The sequence below is a fragment of the Oryctolagus cuniculus genome, chromosome 18, assembly GCF_051225735.1.
Source record: "Oryctolagus cuniculus isolate XC-2025 breed Fujian yellow rabbit chromosome 18, ASM5122573v1, whole genome shotgun sequence".
NCBI lineage: Eukaryota > Metazoa > Chordata > Mammalia > Lagomorpha > Leporidae > Oryctolagus > Oryctolagus cuniculus.
The window spans coordinates 22,609,341-22,631,180 of record NC_142884.1 but is presented as its reverse complement, the minus strand read 5'-3'; the positions used below and the strand labels follow the sequence as shown (position 1 = coordinate 22,631,180).

The 21,840-nt window shown below is 58.8% G+C and overlaps 1 protein-coding gene and 1 long non-coding RNA gene across 2 annotated transcripts; both read left to right on the top strand.

Annotated features, from left to right (window-relative positions):
* Positions 1 to 2,142: 2,142 nt before the first annotated feature.
* LOC149120852 (Wilms tumor protein 1-interacting protein-like) lies at positions 2,143 to 7,717 on the top strand. Its single transcript, XM_089320584.1, has 5 exons — positions 2,143 to 2,250; positions 6,322 to 6,389; positions 6,493 to 6,555; positions 6,660 to 6,790; positions 7,424 to 7,717. The coding sequence occupies exons 1-5, from the start codon at positions 2,205 to 2,207 to the stop codon at positions 7,683 to 7,685; spliced, it is 570 nt and encodes a 189-aa protein (XP_089176710.1). The 5' UTR covers positions 2,143 to 2,204; the 3' UTR covers positions 7,686 to 7,717.
* A 345-nt stretch (positions 7,718 to 8,062) lies between these two features.
* On the top strand, positions 8,063 to 11,319 carry LOC149120851 (uncharacterized). The gene is made up of 2 exons (XR_016225511.1): positions 8,063 to 8,130; positions 10,291 to 11,319. It is a non-coding gene; the product is annotated as an uncharacterized LOC149120851 (long non-coding RNA).
* Positions 11,320 to 21,840: the final 10,521 nt, after the last annotated feature.

Here is a 21,840-nt window from a genome sequence, read left to right as displayed (position 1 = left end):
CCCAGGGGTGGGCGTTTGGCCTCCTGGTTCAGTTGCCCACTTTAGACATCACAGCGCCTGGATTCAAGAACTGGCCTTGGCTCCTGACTCGAGCAATTTGCTAACGCAGACCCTGGGAGGCTCATGTAGTTTGGTTTCTGCCACCCTCCAGCCACTCCCGTGGGAGACCTGGATTGGGTTTCCGGCTCCTGGCCCCAGTCCTCGCCACTCCTCACTGGGGGAGTGAACTGGTGGGTAGGAGCGCTCACTCTCTCAAGTGAAAAAATAAAAAGTTAAAGCCACTGCACACTCTGTGCATGTTTTTTTTTTTTTTTTAAATAAAGATTTACTTGAAAGTAAAGAGTTACACAGAGAAGGAAAGGCAGAGAGAGAGAGAGAGAGATTGTCTTCCATCCACTGGTTCACTTCCCAGCTGGCCGCAATGGCCGGAGCTGTGCTGATCGGCAACCAGGAGCCAGGAGCTTCTTCTGGGTCTCCCACACAGGTGCAGGGGCCCAAGCACTTGGGCCATCTTCCACTGCCTTCCCAGGCCATAGCAGGGAGCTGGATTGGAAGCAGAGCAGCTGGCACTCAAACCAGTGTCCATATGGGATGCCGGCACTGCAGGCAGTGGCCTTACCCGCTAGGCCACAGCACCGGCCCCTCGGCCCCTCGTGTGTGTGTGTATGTATGTGTGTGTTTTGACAAGCAGAGTGGACAGTGAGAGAGAGAGACAGAGAGAAAGGTCTTCCTTTGCCGTTGGTTCACCCTCCAATGGCCGCCGTGGCCGGTGCACTGTGGCCAGCGCACTGCGGCCGGCGCATCGTGCTGATCCGAAGCCAGGAGCCAGGTGCAGGTGGTCTCCTGTGCAGGTGCAGGGACTAGGACTTGGGCCATCCTCCACTGCACTCCTGGGCCACAGCAGAGAGCTGGCCTGGAAGAAGGGCAACCGGGACAGAATCCGGCGCCCCGACCGGGACTAGAACCCGGTGTGCCGGCGCCGCAAGATGGAGGATTAGCCTAGTGAGCCGCGGTGCCGGCCTCCCTCTTGAGTGTTTTTAATCAGCCTCACTTACCTCCGAAGCACTTGTTCACACCTGACGTGGTGTGCAGCTGCCATTGGCGGAGTGTCCGGCGTGTGGGCCCCTGAGGGCAGGGACGCGCGTGCGCTGTGGACTGGCCAGGCGCCAGGCATCATTGTGGGCACTGACAGCCAAGAGTGGAGGCACCTGGTGGTGACTGCCGCAGGCTGTTTGTCATTCTGTGTGTCTGGGCCAGGAAAGATGCATTTGTTTTTTCTTTTGAAGAATATAGGACTTGGTCCACAGAGAGCAAAAAGGATTTTCCTTCAGGTTGAGAGCAGATCACAGATAAAGGGGCTTAGATTACCTTTCTCGGTCTGAATACGAGAGCGCTTCAGAAAGTGTGGGAAAATGGAAGTAGCGGTAGGTCTGGGGTGAGCGTGGTGCCGTGGCTGAGGTGCCGGCTGAGACGTCCACATCCCGCGTGGACGTCGCGGTGAGTCCCGGCTCTGCTGCTGGGTCCAGCTTCCTGCTGACGCTGCGAGGCCATGGTGGTGGCTCAAGTCCCCAGCCCCCTGCTATCTGGCGCAAAACCCAGATTGAGTGCCCAGCTCCTGCTTCCGCGTGGTCCTGCCCTGGCTGCCGTGGGCACCTGGGGAGTGAGCCAGCCGAGGGGAGATCTCTGTCCGTCTGCTTTTCGGATTTAAAATGAGATCAATTTATTTTGGCACAAAAATTTTGAAGTGCACGTGTGGTGTTTCCATCTTGCACGCGTCCCATGAGCTTTCCTGCGCGTGGATTCCGAAATTGTTTTGCACCATGACAAGCTTACCTTTCCGTTTCTTTTTTCCACAAACCTTTTGTAGCACGTTGTATGTCGGAATAGCTAAGACGTAGGGCTTCCGTTAGCTCTGACTCTGTTCTCAGTGCTCCATGAAGCTCTCCACACCCTCAGACGCCAGCCAATGGCAAACCCGAAGCAGCAGGGACCCCTGAGGGCCCATGCTGGTCATTACCCACCGAGTGACGTCAGCCTGGGGGATCAGGTGGCCTGAGTCAGGCGGGGGACAGCCTCAGCCCTGGGCACGGGCTGCACGTCTGCCTCAGCATCTAGGGCACTAACCACTGCTCCCTCCTCCTCTCCTAGGCATTTGCATCAAGTGTGGGCTTGGCATCTATGGAGCGAGGCAGGCGTGCCAGGCCATGGGGAGCCTGTACCACACCGACTGCTTCACCTGTGACTCCTGTGGTAGGTGGCCTCTACCCCGGGCCCTTTGCATGCCTTGTACTGCATTCCCACGCACAGGCACCAGGAGACCCCTGGGGCCTGGAGAGGGAGCTGCCGGGCCACTGCGGAGCCCTTAGCTGGCTGCCCCGGGGACCGGCTGCCTTGCTGGTCATCAGCTTGGGCACCTGCGTCCTGTCTCTGCAGGGTGCTGATGTCACTCGGCTGCTTGGGAGGGGTGGGAGCCGGTGAGGACCTTGTGCCTGGACACGCAGAGGGCTGGGACTCCTTTTTCCTGCAATTAGTCTTTTCCTCCCAATGTTAGACACAATGTAAGCTGAAAATGTTGTCATTTAACCTGGACAAAATAATAAAAAGTAAAGAAGCAGCCACGATCCCAAATCCCCCGTGGATTTCCCCACTGTTGCTGCAGGCCCGGCGCCCCAGGGGCGTGTTTAGCTATCTGAGTGAAGCACTGTGACATTCTGTGCCGTGGAAGGCACCGCTGCAGGTTTCTCTCCGATACCCGGCTCTCTAATCAGCAGATCCGCACTTCCTGCTGTGTGGGTTTCAGACGTCTGCTTCCCTCTGGCCCTATGGAATCCGGTGTCTCATGTGGGCCGTGACAGCAACTTTGTAAACAGTGTTCCACGCCGGGCCAGCAATCTGCGTCATTCCGCGTTTTCCGCAGTCTGCGGCTTTCCTTTGAGTTTCCCTCCTTGCACGCCTTGCTCTGTCGTATCTTCCGGCTGCTTGCCCTCAGCTGTCCGGCTGTGTCAGGTGTTCTTCCAGGCCCCTGCGTGGGGGACAGACGATGCTGACCCTCTGCACTGCCGCGCCCGCACCTGTAGTTTTGAATGTGAAAGTCTAATTTGTTCAGGTTTATGGTGAGAATACATCTCCTAGGGGAGTGCTTTGTCTTTGTCTTTTGCTTTTCTTCTTTTTTTTATTTGAAAAGCCAAAGTTAGAGAGGGAGAGAGAGAGAGAGAGAGGTCTTCCATTTGCTGGTTCATTCCCCAGATGAGTGCAACAGCCAGGGCTGGGCCAGGCTGAAGCCAGGAGCCTGGAACTCCATCCAGGTCTCCCATGTGGGTGCAGGGGCCCAAACACTTGGGCCATCTTCCACTGCTTTCCCAGGCGCATTAGCAGGGAGCTGGATGGGAAATGGAGCAGCCAGGACTCAAAGTGGTACTCATATGGGATGCCAGTGTCACAAGCAGAGACTTAACCCCCTGTACCACCGTGCCAGCCCCTTTCTCCCCCAACCCCTTCCACAGTCAAAGAGAGGGAGGGGCCGGTGCTGTGGCTTAGTGGGTAAAGCTGCAGTGCAGTTGAGACCCGGCTGCTCCTCTTCCGACCCAGCTCTGCTGTGGCCTGGAAAGCACTAGAAGATGGCCCAAGTCTTGGGCCCCTGCACCCATGTGGGAGACCCGGAAGAAGCTCCTGGCTTTGGATCAGTCCAGCTCCAGCCATTGCGGCCATCTGGGGAGTGAACCAGCAGATGGAAGACTTATCTCTCTCTCTCTGCTTCTGCCTCTCTGTAACTCTACCTTTCAAATAGATAAATAAATCTTAAAAAAAAAAAAAAAAAAAAGAGGGTGGGAGAGACAAGGAATACTTTAAAAATTTTAAAGAAAGTTTTAAGTTTCTCTTAATAACAGTTAAATTGTGATAATTACATATTGTATACATGTACTGGGTTATAATATTGTAGCTCCCCCGCTAAAAATACTGTAGCCCATCAGTAAGTTCAAATAAAGTATCAGTTAGAAAATCAAAATAAAAAAAATTAAGTTGAGGCAATTCAGACGCTGAATGGGATCCGATATCTGTGTTCTGCGGGCGCTCCTACACGCTCGGGGCCTTGTGTCCCTGCCGCGTGTGTGGTCATCGGTGTCTGCGGGCGCTCCTACATGCTCGGGGCCTTGTGTCCCTGCCGCATGTGTGGTCATTGGTGTTCTGTGTGCTGCACACTGTGTCCCAGTTTTGTCCAGGTCAGGTCCCCTCAAGTTGACTCCTGTGCCCCTCCGGTTTGCCCCCTTCAGTCTTTGAGTGCTTCTGTATTCTCGGCACAAGATGTTCCTGATCTGTTTTCTTTCCTTCTTTTTAAAAGACTTATTTAAACTCTATCTATGTATGTATCTATCTAATCTAAGTGACAGAGAGAGAGAGAGAACTTCCATCCACTGGTTCACTCCCTAAATGGCTGTGACAGCCAGGGCTGGCCCAGGCTCCATCCAGGTCTCCCATGTGGGTGGCAGGCACCCAGGCGCTTGGACCATCTTTTGCTGCTTTCCCAGGCGCATTAGCAGGGAGCCAGCACTTGAACCGGCGGTGCAGTATGGGATCCTGGCATCGCAAATGGTGGCTTAGCCCACTCCATGGTGCTGGCCCCTCCAGTTGCTCTTTGTCTTTAAACACTCAGGTGACACCCACCTTGCCCCCTGTAAGTGGACCCCCGCCATGGCTGCCCAGCTTGCGAAGTGACTTCTCACCCTGCAGGGTCGAGTTGCCGGTTCAGGAACTTGATCTGGACGTGTTCCCTAGTCTGCTCCTTGGGGCTGGTCGGCTCTGCCCCGCGCTGCTGCAGGTGTCGGCAGCTCCCCCTCGATACTGCTGACTAGAGATGCATCCGGAGAACGGGCCGTCGTCGGGCGTGGATACTCAGATCCCAGATGGGGCTGTGAGCTTTCTTGTGGAGCTCCTCTTTGGACGCGTGTTTTCATTTCTCTTGGGTAAAGCCCGAGGAGTGGAATTTCTGGGTCAGAGGGCGAATGTATGTTTAACTTTATAAGAAACTGCCAGACTCTTGTCCAGAAGGGCTGGGTTGTGCCGTTTTACTTTCCCGATGGGAGCGAGCGGGAGTTGAGTTGTCCCACATATTTCCCAACGATCAGTATTTCAGTCTTTTTAATTTTAGCCATTCTAATGGGTAGAAGGGGGATTGTGGTTCTAATCTGCATTTCCCTGGTGACTTGCAAGGCTAAGTGTTTCTGTTTACTTCCTGACCAGGCCTCACACATCTTCCTCTGTGAAGTCAGATGGAGGCTTTTGCCCATTTTTTTTTTTTAATTGGGGTTATTTATTTGTCTTTCAGTTACTGAGGCGGAGGAACTTACACACACCCCTATGTCCATGCATAATTTTTCATAATTGTCATTTTCCACGAACTTTTTGAAGTTCTCTTGTATATTCTGAGTACAAATTGTCTGTCAAATGTATGTTTTGTGAATATTTTCCCTAGTCTGATTTTAAAAAGTGTTTCTAAAGGTGAGAAATATAATTTCTTCCTTTTTTTGTTTAAAGATTTATTTAATTATTTGGAAGAGTTACAGAGAGGGAGAGGCAGAGACAGAGAGGTCTTCCATCCATTGGTCCACTCCCTGAATGGCCGCAATGGCCAGGACTGGGCAAGGCCAAAACCAGGAGCCAGGAGCTTCTTCCAGGTCTCCCACGTGGGTGCAGGGGCCCAAGCACTTGAGCCATCTTCCTCTGCTTTCCCAAGCATATTAGCAGGGAGCTAGATGGGAAGTGGAGCAGCCAGGACTCGAACCGGCGTCCATAGGGGATGCTGGCACTGCAGGCAGTGGCTTTACCCACTACACCACAGTGCTAGCCCCAATTTCTTTTTTTAAGATTATTTTTATTTGATTTTAAAGACAGAGTTGCAGAGAGAGAAAGAGATCTTCCGTTCGCTGGGGCTGGGCCAGGCTGGCTGAAATCAGGAGGTTTTTCCGGGTCTCCTACCTGGGTGCAGGGGCCCAAGCACATGGGCCATATTCTGCTGCTTTCCCAGGCGCATTAGCAGGGAGCTGAATTGGAGGTGGAGCAGCCGGGACTGGAACTGGCGCTGAGTCACGATGCCGGCCCCTCCGTGTCCATCTGGAAGGCAGCTCCTCCTAGATGCGCTTCCTGCCATGGTTCTCCCTTGTGTTCTCTCATGGGTCGTTGCATTGTTTCTTTGAAATGTTTATTATTATAAACACATTGCATCACGCAGCTTCTCTGCCGGGGAGCGGGGAGCGTGCGGAGAGAAGGGAGCCGGGCTTCTCCCCTGGCTGCAGCTCCAGGCCCCCTCTGACCCCGTCCCTGCAGGGCGCCGGCTCCGCGGGAAGGCCTTCTACAGCGTGGGCGAGAAGGTGTACTGCCAGGAGGACTTCCTGGTGAGTCCGCGCCCTGCCCGCGGGAGCAGGCCGGGGGCAGGTGCTGGCCGGGCAGCGAGAGCCCCCTGGTCACACGCCACCCCGGCTCCTGTGTCCCTCCCAGTACTCCGGGTTCCAGCAAACGGCTGACAAGTGCAGCGTGTGTGGACACCTCATCATGGAGATGGTGAGACCCTCCCCGGCCTCCCAGAGCCCCTGGGCCGCGGGCAGAGCTGGGGAGCTGAGCGGAGCCTGCCTCCCAGGCTGACCTGGCAGCGCCTCCACCCCCAGATCCTGCAGGCCCTGGGCAAGTCCTACCACCCGGGCTGCTTCCGGTGCTCCGTGTGCAACGAGTGCCTGGACGGGGTGCCCTTCACGGTGGACGCGGAGAGCAACATCTACTGCGTCAGGGACTACCACACGTGAGTCGCGGGCACCACGGCCCTGCTGTCCGTCCTGGCCTCTTCCCTCCTGCCTCCCCCGGGCACTGTGCTCGGGGCGGGGCCCAGAGCCCCTGTCTCAGGTGCTTCAGCGCCAGCCTCCTTGAGGTGGGGGCCTCCTGCCTGCCCTGCCCTGCCCTGCCCGCTCCCAGGGCCGGGCCGGGCCTCTTCTGCCTGGAGGAGGGGGTGGGGGCGATGCCTCTGCAGACCCTTTCTCTTGCCTGTCTGCTGCCCAGCTAGGCAGCTGACCCACCTCCCTGGCCGTGGCTCCAGGCTCTGATCCTGGGATGCTGTCTGGTAAAGGGTTAGAGTCAGGCACACAGCCTGGTAGTCAGGGTGGAGGCAGGTCTGGCGGGCATCGGGGGCAAGGATCACGTGGGAAGCATGAGGGAGACAGGTGGCCATCCTGGAGGAGGTGAGGGGCCCAGGTCGACAGGGAGCCAGGGGGAAGGCCAGCACCAAGAAGGCCTGGTGGAAATGGCACCTGCCCACCCACACCGGGAGAGTGGGCCTGATGCTCGGCCCTTGTCCCGGGACCACTGTGGGAGGACCTGTCCTTGTGCCCTCTGTCTCTGGTCGCTCAGCCAGTCACTGCTGGTTTCCTTTTTCTTCCAGGGTTTTCGCACCAAAATGTGCCTCCTGTGCCCGTCCTATCCTCCCTGCACAGGTAGGAAGCAGTCGCCGGCCCCAGGTTTTGGGCCACGATGGGAGGGAAGAGCGGCCGCTGTGGCTCTGTAACCCTCAGAGGCATGGGGCGTCCGTTGGGCCCGTGCCCGTGGGGGCACTTGCCCCTGGCATGAGTCAGCAGGACATGGTGGCCTCTGTCACCCAGCACTCCGCCTACCACCCTCAGCCCCATGCTCCACCACTGGGCTGATCGCTGGGTCTGCTCAGCTGTGCAGGCCGAGGGTGGGGCGCTGCAGATGAGCATGGGGCTGCCCGGGGCCCTGGGTCTCCCCACACATGCTGGTTGTGTCCGTGGCTGGTGTGCCTAGGGAAGCAGGCGTGGACGTAACACACAGACGCCCACCAGCTCTCACATGGTGCTGTCGGCTATGATCAGGGAAGGTGCCCCAGGGCAGGTGCACGCGTGGTGTGCGCCTACCAATGCCCGGTCCAGGCCCGTGTCAGGGCTCACCTGGGCGTGAATGCCCAGCTGCCGTGCTGGGACCCCGTTGTGCAGCCGTGTGCTCGCACGCGCCGCTCACCCCGAGTCCTGCGTGCCTGTTGTGTGTGAACCCGTGTGTCCCCACAGGGCTGAGACGACCATCCGTGTGGTGTCCATGGACAGGGACTACCATGTGGAGTGTTACCACTGTGAGGTAAGCCTGACGGCCCTGCCCGGCCTCCTCCCTCCGTGGCCCGGGGCTGCCGCCCTCCGCCCCAATCCTCCTCCTGCTCCATGGCATCACCTCCGTCCTGCCTTTCCCTTCCCTTCCCAGCGGGCCCTGTCCCTTCTGCCCAGGGTGTGTCCTCTCAGCCCCTGTTTCCTACTCACTGACTGCCCCGTGTGTGAGGCACCGGGACACGCAGAGAACAGACAGGCCCCGTAGTCAGGGAAAGCCATGTCCACACGGTGCTGCGTGCTGTTATGGAGGGCTGATGGAGCACAGGGGGCCTTGGAAAAGCAAGGATGGCTTTCTGGAGGAGGTGACTGACTCAAGCTGAGACTGACGGCTGAATAGGAGGTAGCTGGGGAGGCGGTGAGAAGGGCCTGACTTGGCGGTGGAAGCAGCAGGTCCTGGGGAGGTGTGGTGTCCTGTTGTTGGAGGGGCGTGCGGGAGCTGAGTGGGACTTTGCCCCAGGGGCAGGGGAGCACCGTCAGAAAACACCCCAGGATTGCATGTGGATCTCAGAAAAAGGTTCTCGCTCCCTGCAGGCACTGAGTCGGAGGAGAGGGCACGGCCGGGGTGGGGTGGGGGCCCGGGACACCGTGGTTCTGGGTCAGGGGAAGGGTTGGACAGGATCTGGTGAGTGGACGTGGGAGGTGGGGGCTAGGGGTGCCCGTGATGGGGGTGACGGGGAGCGGATGAGGTGCTCGAAGCTGCAGACATCCCAGTTGGGAGGTCTGGGGCTCAGAGACTCTGCTGATGGATGCGGGAGCTTGGGGGTCGTGGGCAGGTGGGCCCCTCCCCACTGGCACTGACCCCCAGCTCTCGGCAGTCCGGGAAATCCCCGCAGGCGGCAGGTCAGGGCAGCTGCACGGCTCCTCTCATTGGCTACCTTCTCTTAAAGATGTTGTTTTAAAGATTTAGTTATTTAATGTGTTTGAAAGGGAAAACAATAGATCAGTCTTCCATCTGTTGTTTCACTCCCCAAATGGCTGCAACGGCTGGGGCTGGCCCAGACAGAAGCCAGGAGCCTGGAACTTCATCCGGGTCTCCCAGTGGGTCATCCTCCACTGCTTTCCCGGGCCATAGCAGGGAGCCGGAGCAGAAGTGGAGCCGTGGGATTTGAGCTGGGGCTCGGATCCGGGATGCCGGCGTCCCAGCCGTGGCCCACCGTGTTGTGCTGTGAGGCTGACCCCGCTCTGAGATTACCAGCCTGCCTCGCTTCCATTGAGCGGCTGAGAGTCACGCGGTTGGCTGTGTTCTCATCGCGGAAGGCGGGAGGTGACGTCCAGCTCCTGCGGCTCCTTCATGGCAGGGTGCAGCTGGGGGCGGGGGTCTTCCAGAGAGGGCACGCAGGGGCAGAGGGCCCGGGGTGCCCTGACAACACGGATATTTAGGGGATGGCTGGAGGCGAGGCGGCCACGGAGAGGAGGACGGGCGAGAGGGGGTTGGGTCACCGAGCCCAGGAGGGAGAGAACCGACGAGGATGCCGGGTGGGGGCAGAGGAGGAGGGTGGGAACAGCGGGGCTCCAGTCCCCCCCGACCCCGTGCAGTCACGGCCTCTGCGCCTCTGCCCATGCAGCTGTCCTGTGCACTGCCCTGTCCCCTCGGGGTGGCCAGGCACACTCCTTAGCAAGAGGTTGATGCTGAGGGCCTGGGAGCAGCCGGCTGCTGGTGGTGCTGGCGCCCCCCGGGGACCCCTGCGTGGGAGCTGGGGTCTGCAGGCCGCTTTGCCCTCTCTGTCCCGTGGTCACAGTTTGCAGTCAGGAGAGCCTGGTGGACACTTGATGGGCACCCCCTGGAGGACCCTCCTTTGGGGTGCTCCTCCCCTTCGTCTGCTGCTGCTCCAGGGCTCAGCCGGTGGTCCTTCCCTGCTGAGTTGGGGGAACGCCCTGCTTCAGTTAAGGACCTCGGCGTGGCGGCCTCTTGTCCACTTTCCCTGCCCGGCGCCGCCCGCAGATGCCTGGCCGGTGTGCACTCTGTCCAGCCGGGCGTGTGCCCCAGGGCCCTGAGCCTCCCTCGGAGGCGTGGCCGGGGGTGGTGACAGCCGCAGTCCTCGCTGTGTCCGGGGACTGTGACTGCCCAGCCCTGCGCCCACGAGCCCTCGTCCGCTCCCTCCTCACTCGGGGCCCCGGGTTGTGCTCTTCCTAGGACTGCGGGCTGCAGCTGAGCGGGGAGGACGGACGCCGCTGCTACCCCCTGGAGGGCCACCTGCTGTGCCGCCGCTGCCACCTGCGGCGCCTCCGGCCGGGCCCGCTGCCCTCGCCCGCAGTGCACGTCACAGAGCTCTGAGCAGGGCTGTGGAGGAAGGGCTGGCCGGGGGCCCAGGTCCCTGTCAGGGCGGGCCTGGCCGCCTCCACCCCACACTGCCCCCATACCCCCAGCTGCTGTCCTGTCCGCGGGGGCCGGCCCCCCGCGGTGAAGCTACTTCTATTTATTCACCGTTTGTGCCTCCTCCAGTTGCTTTCCTGTGGGACCTGCTGTCTCCCCCCGCCCCCATGGCCGGCTCTCCTGAGACCCCCGCATGCCCCCTGCACACGTGGGTGACGGGCAGCGGCCTCAGCCCAGCCCCCGTGGCCTCCCTGTTCAGAGGGAGCCTGGGGCCCTGGATGGATGGGCCTGCATTTCTGGGGTGTCTCTGAAAGCAGGGGGCGGTGGGCGGCACGTGTGTGTGCGCGTGTGTGCATGTCGGCTGGCCGTGGGTGCCTTGTTTGGTACTGGGGGGGCCGGCCTGTGGGCGCTGTGGGATTCAGCCTTGTCAGCCACAGTTCCCACCCCGCTGCTCACTCCCCTGGCCCCGACTGGGGGGCTGTGCCCCCCCAACGCCTGGCCAAGACGCACCAGCCCCGCAGAGTCCCCGCTGGCCCCGGGCCTGGGTCCGGAGGGAGCTCGAGGCCGGGAAAGCCCCCGGCCGTGTGCACTGGGTCCTGGGCGCCACAACAAAAGGATAGGATCTGACTTAAATTAAGTTTTCATGCGAGGAGATTTTCATTTTCTTAAAAAGAATATAGTTTTCTTCTAAGAACTTGGGCCAAGGTTGTTGTTCCTGAAGAAAGCCACCATGCACTCATGAGCGTCCGACTTGTGGGGCCCGTGGCCGACGTGCAGACGGCAAGAACGCCGCGCTCGGTATTTTTGTATAAATGCCTCCAAAATCCCGGTGTGTGTCTGCCTCTCAGACTCCAGGCTGCGTGTGTCTGCGCGCGTCACCGCCTCACAGCCATGGCAAATACAGCGCCACTGGGTGCGGGCCCCAAGGGACTTGGCTTGTGGGCGGGCCCTGGCCGGGAGGAGCCCTCAGCGTGGTTTTCACGGGAAATTGTGCCCGAAGTCTGCCCTGCCCCCTGTTGGTTACGGCTCTTGCCCACCCCCACCCCCGCCCCCCGCCGAGGCTGATCTCCAGGGGTGCGCAGACACAAGAAGTTCTCACCTGGAGCGGAAGCTGGGTCCTGTCCAGGAGGTGAGCAGGGCTTCGGGAGAGCCCTGGTGTGGGGGGGACTGAGCGTGCGTGCAGGAGTGGGGGTAGCGCAGCTCTGCTGTGTGGCCATGGGATCCGTGTCCGCCTTGGGAGGGGAGCGTGTGTGCACACTTGCCCTGGGGGACCGTGCAGACCACAGGGAGCAGGCCTGGGGGGACTCCACGATGGGAGAGTGTGACCTGCTGTGGGGTCGGGGGAAGCTCACCAAGTCCCTGGTTTCCGGAGAGACCCCAGGGAGTGTCTGGGGCCCTGGGGCCCGGCTGCTCTCCTTCCATCCATGTGGGCTGCCCTCCAGAAGCCTGGGGTGGTCACAGTGGGCTTCTGCAGCCCTGCGAAGAGGCTGGCCCTAGGGGACAGGGGTCCCCCTGCGCCTCCCGGGGCTGCAGCGCCAGGTCCTGGCACAGCTGGTGTGCGGGGGGAAGTGCTCAGCAGGGCTGTGTGCCTGGCGCATGCTCACCTGTCCCCCAGCCAATCGTCCCCACCCCCACGCCCCACCCAGTGTGTTCTCTCCATCTGCTGTGCAGATGTCCCTGCCCGGCCTGCTGCGGACTCGGCTGGCTCACAGGGCAGCCCGGGAGGCGGGCGGGGTCAAAGGACCCTTGGGCTCTCCCACCTGAGAGCGCTTTGGGGAGAGGAGCGGCCCGGCCCTGTGGTTTTGGGAGGATGGCGGGCACTGGTGGGAAGACGTGGGATTGCACCTTCCTCTCCGTGGGGACAGGGTCTGTGACTGCAGTGGCCACAGCTGGTCCAGCCCCCTGCCCAGCATCTGGCTCCGAAGGAGCAGGTGAGTGCTGGTGAGATGACGCGGTCATAGCGGTCACTGGCGAGTGTGGATACACCGCTCAGGCAGGGTGAGCCCCTGCCCCGCCTTTGGAGAATGAGTACGGTGTGTGGTGCCTCTGTGTCCAGCTGGCGTGGGCCCTGCGTGGGACGGCGGGGCGTGTTGCAGAGGGGGACACGGGATCGACACAGGGGCCGCAGTGTGAGGTCCCCGCAGCGGGGCGAGCAGGCCAGCCTGCCTCTGAGTCGGGCCGCTGCTCGAGCTGCAGGCCCTCTCTGCCCAGGGCCCCAGGGCACGTCCACGTTGAGCGGGTGCCCAGGGCCTGGTCTTCAGCCTGCGGAAACGTGGCCTCACTCCTTGCACCTCCTCAGGCATGAGCTCGTTGGCCACGGTTGGCCTGGGCCTCCCTGCCGCCGGCACAGGGGGAGGCTCCCGCGTCACTACCCCTCCCCACACGCTGCACTCCGGAGCCGAACTCCCCCTCCCCGGCCCGTGGAGCCACCGTCTGCTTTTTCTTTTCCAATTTTACATTCACGAATGTCTATACAAGCGCCTCAGAAACCCTGTGGGAAAAAGGCAAAGTAAAAAGACATTTATTTTGATGCAAAAAAATTTGAAATCACGTAGTTTTTCATAGCACATGTTTTTTCCACAAGCTTTTTTTTTTTTTTTTTTTTTTTTTGACAGGCAGAGTGGACAGTGAGAGAGAGAGAGAGAAAGGTCTTCCTTTGCCGTTGGTTCACCCTCCAATGGCCGCCGCTGCAGCCGGCGCACCGCGCTGATCCGATGGCAGGAGCCAGGTGCTTTTCCTGGTCTCCCATGGGGTGCAGGGCCCAAGCACCTGGGCCATCCTCCACTGCACTCCCTGGCCATAGCAGAGAGCTGGCCTGGAAGAGGGGCAACCGGGACAGAATCCGGCGCCCCGACCGGGACTAGAACCCGGTGTGCCGGCGCCGCAAGGTGGAGGATTAGCCTATTGAGCCACGGCGCCGGCTTCCACAAGCTTTTTGAAGACCGGGTATATGCATGGATTTCAAAAACTTGTCTTTTAATTCCACTTTTTATTGTGAAAAGTATTTTAAGACAAATAGAAAACTGAGCAAGTTTCACTTAGCAAAGTACACCCCAAAGGAAGTCACAGTACAAAGAACGTTCTAAGTCAGGCCTCACCAATCCCCACAGTATTAGCATCGTGCCACAACTCTCAAAACGGACTTTTCGAAAGCTGGACTTAACCTAAAAGATTTCAGGGGCCGGCGCTGTGGCATAGTGGGTTAAGCTGCCGCCTGCCATGCTGGCGTCCCTTATGGGCGCTGGTTCAAGTCCCAGGTGCTCCACTTCCGATCCAGCTCTCTGCTGTGGCCTGGGAAAGCAGTAGAAGATGGCCCAAGTCCTTGGGCCCCTGCACCCATGTGGGAGACCCGGAAGAAGCTCCTGGCTCCTGGCTTCAGGTCGGCGCAGTTCCGGCTGTTGTGGCCAATTGGGGAGTGAACCAGCAGATGGAAGACCTTCCCTTCTCTGCCTCTCCTTCTCTCTCTCTATAACTCTGCCTTTCAAATAAATAAATCTTTAAAAAAATAAAATAAAAACCCTAAGATTTTAAATGAAAATAGAAACTAGAATGAACAAACACGAGAGATGTCTCTCTGAACTGGGAGATCCAGCACTTTGAGTTTCCCAGAAAAGTCTCCCTAAGGCGTGCGTGTGCCGTGGTGTGGCGGGGGACCTCTACATGTTACTTGGGAAAGGCGGGAAATAATTTCAGTTTACTCAGAAAAGTCTGCATAAGAAAACTCTTTAAAGAGGTCATTCTTCAATCCGGATTTCACAAACTTCTGGTGCAGAAGGGTCCCACCAGCTTCCTCTAGGGCAGTAACTGCTCTCCCCGGCTCGCTGGCTGCCCTGTGGAAATTTGAAATAACTCGAATGCTTTTACAACACTGGTCATGCCCGCCCTGCTGTTCTGACCACTGTCACCAGCGCCGTGACAGCCACTCAGCGACCAGCTCTCCCGCCGCCACGGGTGCCTGGCCTGCCTCCCCTGGCTGCCCTCGGCTGTGGGTTCAGGAAGGGTTCTGTGTGTGCGTGCTGCCCGCTGGCACCACAGTGCTGCACACTGCCGCCACAGCGCCCTCGTGGGCGGCCAGCTCCACCGTCCCTCTCCCATCCGGGCCGGCTCAGTGTGCACTCTCGGTGGGTTAAGTGCAGAGTTCGTGGGTGTCGTTCTCGGTCGCTGTGTGTGGCAGCCCTCTCGCGTGGACGCCGTGGCCGGGGGTACTCTGCACCGCGACCCCACTGTCTGTGTCTGTGGTCGTACATTCCTGAGTGGTGAAGCCGTAGCGACAGCTGCAGCCGCATGGCACCAGTTTCCCTCCGGGCGTGCCAGGCCGGCCGCTGAACAGACCTGAGCTTCCGGGAGGATCTGACGGGGACCTCGCTCCCACCTGACTGCGCTGGTGCACCCCAGCGCGTCTGCGCCCTGCTCTCTCCCTGGGCTTCCCCAGCGCCCTCTCTGCCAGCTCCTGAGAGGCAAACCGCGCCAGGCCTCCCCTTGACCTCGCCCTGGGGAGCCACAGGCATCGTGATCCCGTTTGGCAGCATTTCCGACTGCGAGAAAACCGATTTCTTCCTTTGTGCATGGAACGCGAGTCCCCGAAGCCGCAGGAAGCATCATGAGTGGTGTCGGCGCTGTTTGGACCGCGGTGCCTCACCCAGTCCACCTCGGCTCTGAGCCTGGGACACCTCAGTGAACCCGTGCCCCGTGCTCGCCCTGTCTCTTCAGGGCCGGTTTTACCTCATCTTCTGATTCAAGTTCAACAGACACCTCTCCACTCTGCCCGGCATCTCTAGTGCTGACAAAACCGACACCCGCGAGCGCACACACACTGTGCAGCCAGGCGTGCTCTGGGATAGGGCAGGACCAGGGCAGGCCACAGAGCCGTAATTCCACTTTCTGTGAACCTGACCGAGACAGAGCGGACTTCCACCCACTGGTCCCCCCCCCCTTTATTTTTTAGAGAGATTTATTTATTTATTTGAAAGGCAGAGTTACAGAGAAGCAGAGAGAGAGAGAGATCTTCCATCCGGTGGTTCACTTCCCTAAATGGCTGCAATGGCCAGAGCTACGAAGCCAGGAGCAGGTGCAGGGGCCCAAGAACTTGGGCCATCTTCCACAGCTTTCCCAGGCCATAGCAGAGAGCTGGATCGGAAGTGGAGCAGCCGGGTCTCGAACTGGTGCCCATATGGGATGCCAGCACTGCAGGCAGCCACTTTACCTGTTACGCCACAGCGGGGTCCCTGGTTCACTTTCCAAATGACTGCAACAGCTGGGGCTAGGCCAGACTGAAGCCAAGAGCCAGGAGCCCCACCCAAGACTCCCACACAGGTGGCCTCCCAGGCTGTGTGTGAGCAGGAAGCTGGGTGGGAGGTGGAGGTGGGTGTCCCGAGCAGCTTAAACCCACTAGGCCACAGAACCTGCCCCTCCAGGTATTCTCACCACGTGTACACATGTAACTCAATTTTTCCCTAGAACTTTTGACGTATGTTTGTACATATTGGTGCAGCCAGCTTAGGCAATACCGTGTGCTTCCTTGTTCTTTCTGGCCCGGAGAGTTCGCATTCTTTTGCCAAGACGCCAGCAGTGGGGCTGCAGGTCTGGGTTCAGGGTCTCGTCGTTGAGCTCCTGTGCAGATGCAGATGAGGCTTGTGGGATGCAGGACACCTGGAACTGAAGGGACACGGCCTCTGCCTTTTTTTCTTTTAAGATTTATTTATTTATTTATTATTATTATTTTTACAGGCAGAGTGGACAGTGAGAGAGAGAGACAGAGAGAAAGGTCTTCCTTTGCCGTTGGTTCACCCTCCAATGGCCACTGCGGCTGGCGCGCTGCGGTCGGCACACCACGCTGATCCGAAGCCAGGAGCCAGGGGCTTCTCCTGGTCTCCCATGGGGTGCAGGGCCCAAGGACTTGGGCCGTCCTCCACTGCACTCCCTGGCCACAGCAGAGAGCTGGCCTGGAAGAGGGGCAACCGGGACAGAATCCGGCGCCCCGACCGGGACTAGAACCCGGTGTGCCGGCGCCGCTAGGCGGAGGATTAGCCTAGTGAGCCGCGGCGCCGGCCTTGATTTCTTTCTAACACCTCGTAACATGTTTTGTATTTAACTGACTCCTCCAATTCTCTTATTTCTCCCTTTCTCCTTCCTTTAGAATTATTTTCTCATCCCACTTTATATTTTTAGAAATTATATACTCAAGAGGCCGATGCTATGGCATTGTGGACTAAGCTTCTGCCTGTGTCACCAACATCTTACATGTGCACTGGTTCAGGCCCTGGCTGCTCCACTTCCGATCCTGCTCTCCGCTATGGCTTGGGAAAGCAGTGGAGGATGGCCCAAGTGCTTGGGCCCTTGTACCCATGTGGGAGACCGGGAAGAAGCTCCTGGCTCCTGGCTTCAGATCAGCCCAGCTCCGGCCATTGCGGCCATTTGAGGAGTGAACCAGCAGATGGAAGACCTTTGTGTTTCTCCCTCTCTCTGAAACTCTACCTCTCAAATAAATAAAATTTAAAAAAAAGAAAGATATACTCAGTGCGTTTCCTTTTGGTGCACGTGGGCTAAGCTTCGTAAGGCGCTCCTGCTCGAGGAAGCACAGAGCGGTGCTCCACCTGCTGCCTCCGTGGAGTCTCTGCTGGCTGTGGCTCTTCCTGAGAAGCAAGCAGGCGGGGTCCCGGGCAGGCCTGCGTTCGCACCAGGAAGCCAGACCCCAGGCCTGTGTAGCCCGCGGGGTATTTGGGATTTGATCTTGAGGTGACCATGTGACAGTCCTCTCAGAACTAGAAGGCAAGGAGGCTGGGGGGCTCAGAGCTTTTTTATTATTTTTTTTTATTTTTTTTTGACAGGCAGAGTCAGACAGTGAGAGAGAGCGAGAGACAGAGACAGAGAGAGAGACAGAGAGAAAGGTCTTCCTTTCATTGGTTCACCCCCCAAGTGGCCGCTACAGCCGGCACGTTGCAGATAGCGTGCTTCGTCGATCTGAAGCTAGAAGCCAGGTGCCCCCTCCTGGTCTCCCATGGGGTGCAGGGCCCAAGCACTTGGCCATCCTCCACTGCACTCCCGGGCCACAGCAGAGAGCTGGCCTGGAAGAGGGGCAACGGGGACAGAATCTGGCGCCCCAACCGGGACTAGAACCTGGTGTGCCGGCGTTGCAAGGCGGAGGATTAGCCTAGTGAGCTGCAGCACTGGCCTATTATTATTATTTTTTAAGATTGATTTATTTGAAAGGAAGAGAGAGAGACAGGGAGCGAGAGAGAGAGTCTTCCATCTACTGGTTCACTCCCCAAATAGACACAACAGTCAGGGCTGGGCCAGGCTGCAGCCAGGAGCCTGGAACTCCATCCAGGTCTCCCATGTGGGTGGCCCTTGGCCCATCTTCCACTGCCTTCCCAGGTTCATCAGCAGGGAGCTGGATCGGAAGTGGAGCGGCCGGAGTCTAAATGGCACTCACAGGGGATGCAGGTGTCACAGGCTGTGGCTTAACCCCCTGTGCTACAGCACTGGCCTCAGGGTCTGCACTGGGTGGGCGCTGTCATGTGGGCAGTAACTCCCTGATGCTTTTGGGGTGAAGCCAGCCATGGCTCAGCAGCCTCCAGGTGCTGGGACAGCCACCAAGCAGGGCCGAGGGTGCCTGTGTTTGAGGAGGGAGACGCCTGCTTGGGGGGAGGGGTGGCAAGGGGACTGGCCACCCTAGCTTCAGGACTCAGCGAGGCTGGGACGGAAGTGAGTGGGGCTTCTGTGGTCTTGGATGGAATTCCGCATGGGGAGGGATGGAGAGCCACAGACTCCGGGCATTTGCCTCTGAGCCCTGCATCCGGAGGGCGTCTAAACCTCAGCTTATTAAAAGGTTCTCTAGGTTGGAGGAAGGCTTTGCGAGCGGAGGGGGCACATGCACGAGGTTGGGATGTCTCTTTGGTGGTCAGAAGCCCCCAGGGGTTCTGGGGTGGCCGAGCAGCAGCTAAGGGACACTCATCTTGCCCCTGTGACGCCCCCTTGCTCACTGCAGCCTGGGGGCAACTCTGATCTACAGCCCCGGAGTTTTCAAATCTGTAGAATGGGGTGTAGTAGGACACAGCCCGAGTCCCACAGGTAGGGGGACAAGGGGCCCCTGCCCCCAAGCCCTCCCCGTTCCTTGGGCTCCCTTTCGCACCTGCAGAGGCAGGGGTCTCCCATTGCTCCCGGACTCTGGGGAGGGAGCTCAGGGGGTACAAAGCCAGGTGTCCCCTTGGGTAACAGTTTGGGCGGGGTTTGTGTGCCTTGGAAGCTGATCCCAGTGTGGCAATGAAGGGGTGTGGGACCTCTGAGAGGAGGAGCCTATGAGAGGTGGTCAGGTCTCCCAGCAGGGATGAACGCCGGGCACCTGGATTCAACCAGGGCTCTGCCAGGCCAAAGGCAGGAGCCCAAAACGCATCTGGGTCTCCCATGTGGATGACAGAGCCCAGAACTTGAGCCACCACCTGCTGCCCCCACAACACCAAGAGAGTGTACAGCAGGGAGCTAGACTGGAAGTCTGAGCCAGCAACACAGCCGAGCCGGTCTCCCTGCAGAGGGCGGGGCAGCAGAGTGGCAGCTGCTGTGCAGTGTTGGGCACGAGCCCCGGCTCTGAGCCGCAGTGTGCTCACGGTGACGCTGGGACTCACTGCTGCTCTGAAGGTGGCTGGCCGGCTACGCCTGGTTGTGATGCGTGTGTCCTGCGGATCGTGGCCACGGTGACAGAGATCGCACCCCCACCCGCCCCGCCCCACACTGCACCCCTGCAGGAACAACACGGACAGCCCTGGATCCAGCTGCCACTGGCAATCACGGCAGCCGGTCCCGCTGCACTGCCCGCCTCCCACACCCACGCCCGGTGTCTGGTCCAGCACTGAGTAGACTCTGTGCAATGCGAGCTTTTATTGTTGCCTCCTCCAATGAGAGGCCGCCAGTGCGCGGGGCTGCACCTGCTGAGCACGTAGGTGTGGGGCAGCCCTGGGTTTTCTGGCCCCTAGGGCTCCCTTAACAAAGAGGATCTGAGAAGATTTTATTCTGCAAAGAGAAGTCGGGACACCTGGTGAGTCCGGGGCCAAGAGACACCTGCAGGGCGCAGGCACAGGGCATTTCCTGGGGAGGAGCTGCAGCCTGGCACTGGATCTGGGCAGCTAAAGGCAGATCCTCTCCTGCACCTGGGTGCCTGAGAAGCTCTCCTAAAAATCCCTCCCTTGGTGAGGAATGAGGAGGAGGTTCTCTGTGGGGGGTGCAGGTGAGGCTGGGACAGGCAGGGGCTACACGGAAGGCCTGGCAAGGCGGCAGTGGCACCAGGGGCCTCCAGGAACACGCAGACCCCAGTCCGCTGGCCCCTTCTGTCTCTGCACACTTGCAGCCTAGCAGTGCCCATCCCTGCCTGTGCTCCACCTGCAGAGTCAGGGTTTCCTCTGCTTCTCCCCAGCCGCCGCCAGGCCCCGGAGGACAGGAGGGGCTGTTGGAGGCCTGGTTCCAGGCTCGGGAGCCCCAGATGGCCCTTTGGGGTCCAGGGAAAAGGAAACATGAGGTCTGGGGGTGGAGGAGGGCACCCGAGGGGTCAGGGTGAAGAAGTGAGAATCGAAGGCAGGCAGCACCCAGCAGCCACCGCTTGAAGAAGATTCGGGCTCGGGCGCTGGAGAGGCTGCTAACAGGCCTGGGAAAGCAGTGGAAGACGGCCCCAATATGTGGGCCGCTGCTCCCGCATCGGAGCCCCAGTTGGAATTCTGGTTCCTGACCTTCGCTTGACATAGAACTGGACCTCAAGGACTTTTGGGGAATCAACCAGTAGATGAAGGATTTGTCTCTCTTTCACTGTCACTCTACCTTTTGAATAAATAAATAATTCCCTTTTTTAAAAAGATTTATTTATTTATTTATTGAAAGTAAGAGTTAAACAGAGACAGGAGAGGCAGAGAGAGAGAGAGAGAGAGAGAGAGAGAGGTCTTCCATCCGCTGGTTCACTCCCAAGATGGCCACAATGGCCGGAGCTGTGCCGATCCAAAGCCAGGAGCCAGGAGCTTCTTCTGTGCAAAGAGCTAGATCGAAACAGGAGCACCTGGGACTAGAACCGGTGCCCATATGGGATGCCAGTGCCTCAGCCAGGGCGTTAGCCCACTGGGCCGCTGTGCCAGCCCCAATAGTTCCTTTTTAAACACAGGAAGCTGGGGCCGGTGCTGCGGCTGTGGTGTAGTGAGTTAAAGCCTCCGCCTGCAGTGCTGGCATTCCATATGGGAGCCAGCTTGAGTCCCGGCTGCTCCACTTCCCATCGAGCTCTCTGCTATGGCCTGGGAAGGCAGTAGAAGATGGCCCAAGTCCTTGGACCCCTGCACCTGCATGGGAGACCAATAAGAAGCTCCTGGTTCCTGCCTTTGGATCGGCACAGCTGTGGCTATTGGGGCCAGTTGAGGAGTGAACCAGCAGATGGAAGACCTCTCTCTCTCTCTCTCTCTCTCTCTCTCCCTCTCCTCTCTGTGTGTAATTCTGACTTTCAAATAAATAAATAAATCTTAAAAAAAACAGTAAGCTTACTTAAGTGCAAAAATTTTGAAAGTCACATATGACTTTTTCGTAAAATGCATCTTTCATTACTTTTTTTTTTTTTTTACAGGCAGAGTGGACAGTGAGAGAGAGAAACAGAGAGAAAGGTCTTCCCTTGCTGTTGGTTCACCCTCAAATGGCCGTCGCAGCTGGCGGGCTACAGCCGGCACACCGCGCTGATCCGAAGGCAGGAGCCAGGTGCTTATCCTGGTCTCCCATTGGGTGCAGGGCCCAAGCACTTGGGCCATCCTCCACTGCACTCCCGGGCCATAGCAGAGAGCTGGCCTGGAAGAGGGGCAACCGGGACAGAATCTGGCGCCCCGACCGGGACTAGAACCCAATGTGCTGGTGGCGCTAGGTGGAGGATTAGCCTCAAGCCTGCTTTCACCAGACTCCGGGGGTCTGTGTGGTGACTCCATGCCTCTAGTCCCCACCAGGCTCCTCCTCTCAGAAACAACTCCACTGCAATATTGTTGAGAAATCAACTGCAACAGTGCACATGTGGAAGAAGCTGGACTCAGGGGCCGAGGCAGGGGATGGACCCCGGGTGGTCCAGGAGGGGATGCACGTGTCCCAGTGGTGTCTTCCCCACGTTGCCTGCCCTGGGGTTGTCATCAGGGACAGGGCCCAGTCCTCCTCCAGCCCCATCTCACTCGGGCTCCTGCTGGGGGATGCTGTCTGCCATGAGACCCTCACCAGAAGCTGGTGCCGTGCCACGCTCTCGGGCTGGTCAAGCCACAGGCAAAGTGAACTTCTTTCATTTTCTAAGCAACGCGGCTTCAGGTATTTTGCTATTGCCACACAGAGTGGCCAGGACTCCCCTCCAACTTCAGCTAAACGCCCTCCAATGAG

What these genes read in the sequence shown, in the direction of transcription:
- LOC149120852 (XM_089320584.1), top strand. Translation starts at nt 2,205, where the DNA reads ATGGGGAGCCTGTACCACACCGACTGCTTCACCTGTGACTCCTGTG. An exon ending in ACTGCCAGGAGGACTTCCTG is followed by an intron (nt 6,390 to 6,492) that starts GTGAGTCCGCGC and finishes TGTCCCTCCCAG; the next exon opens with TACTCCGGGTTCCAGCAAAC. An exon ending in GACACCTCATCATGGAGATG is followed by an intron (nt 6,556 to 6,659) that starts GTGAGACCCTCC and finishes CTCCACCCCCAG; the next exon opens with ATCCTGCAGGCCCTGGGCAA.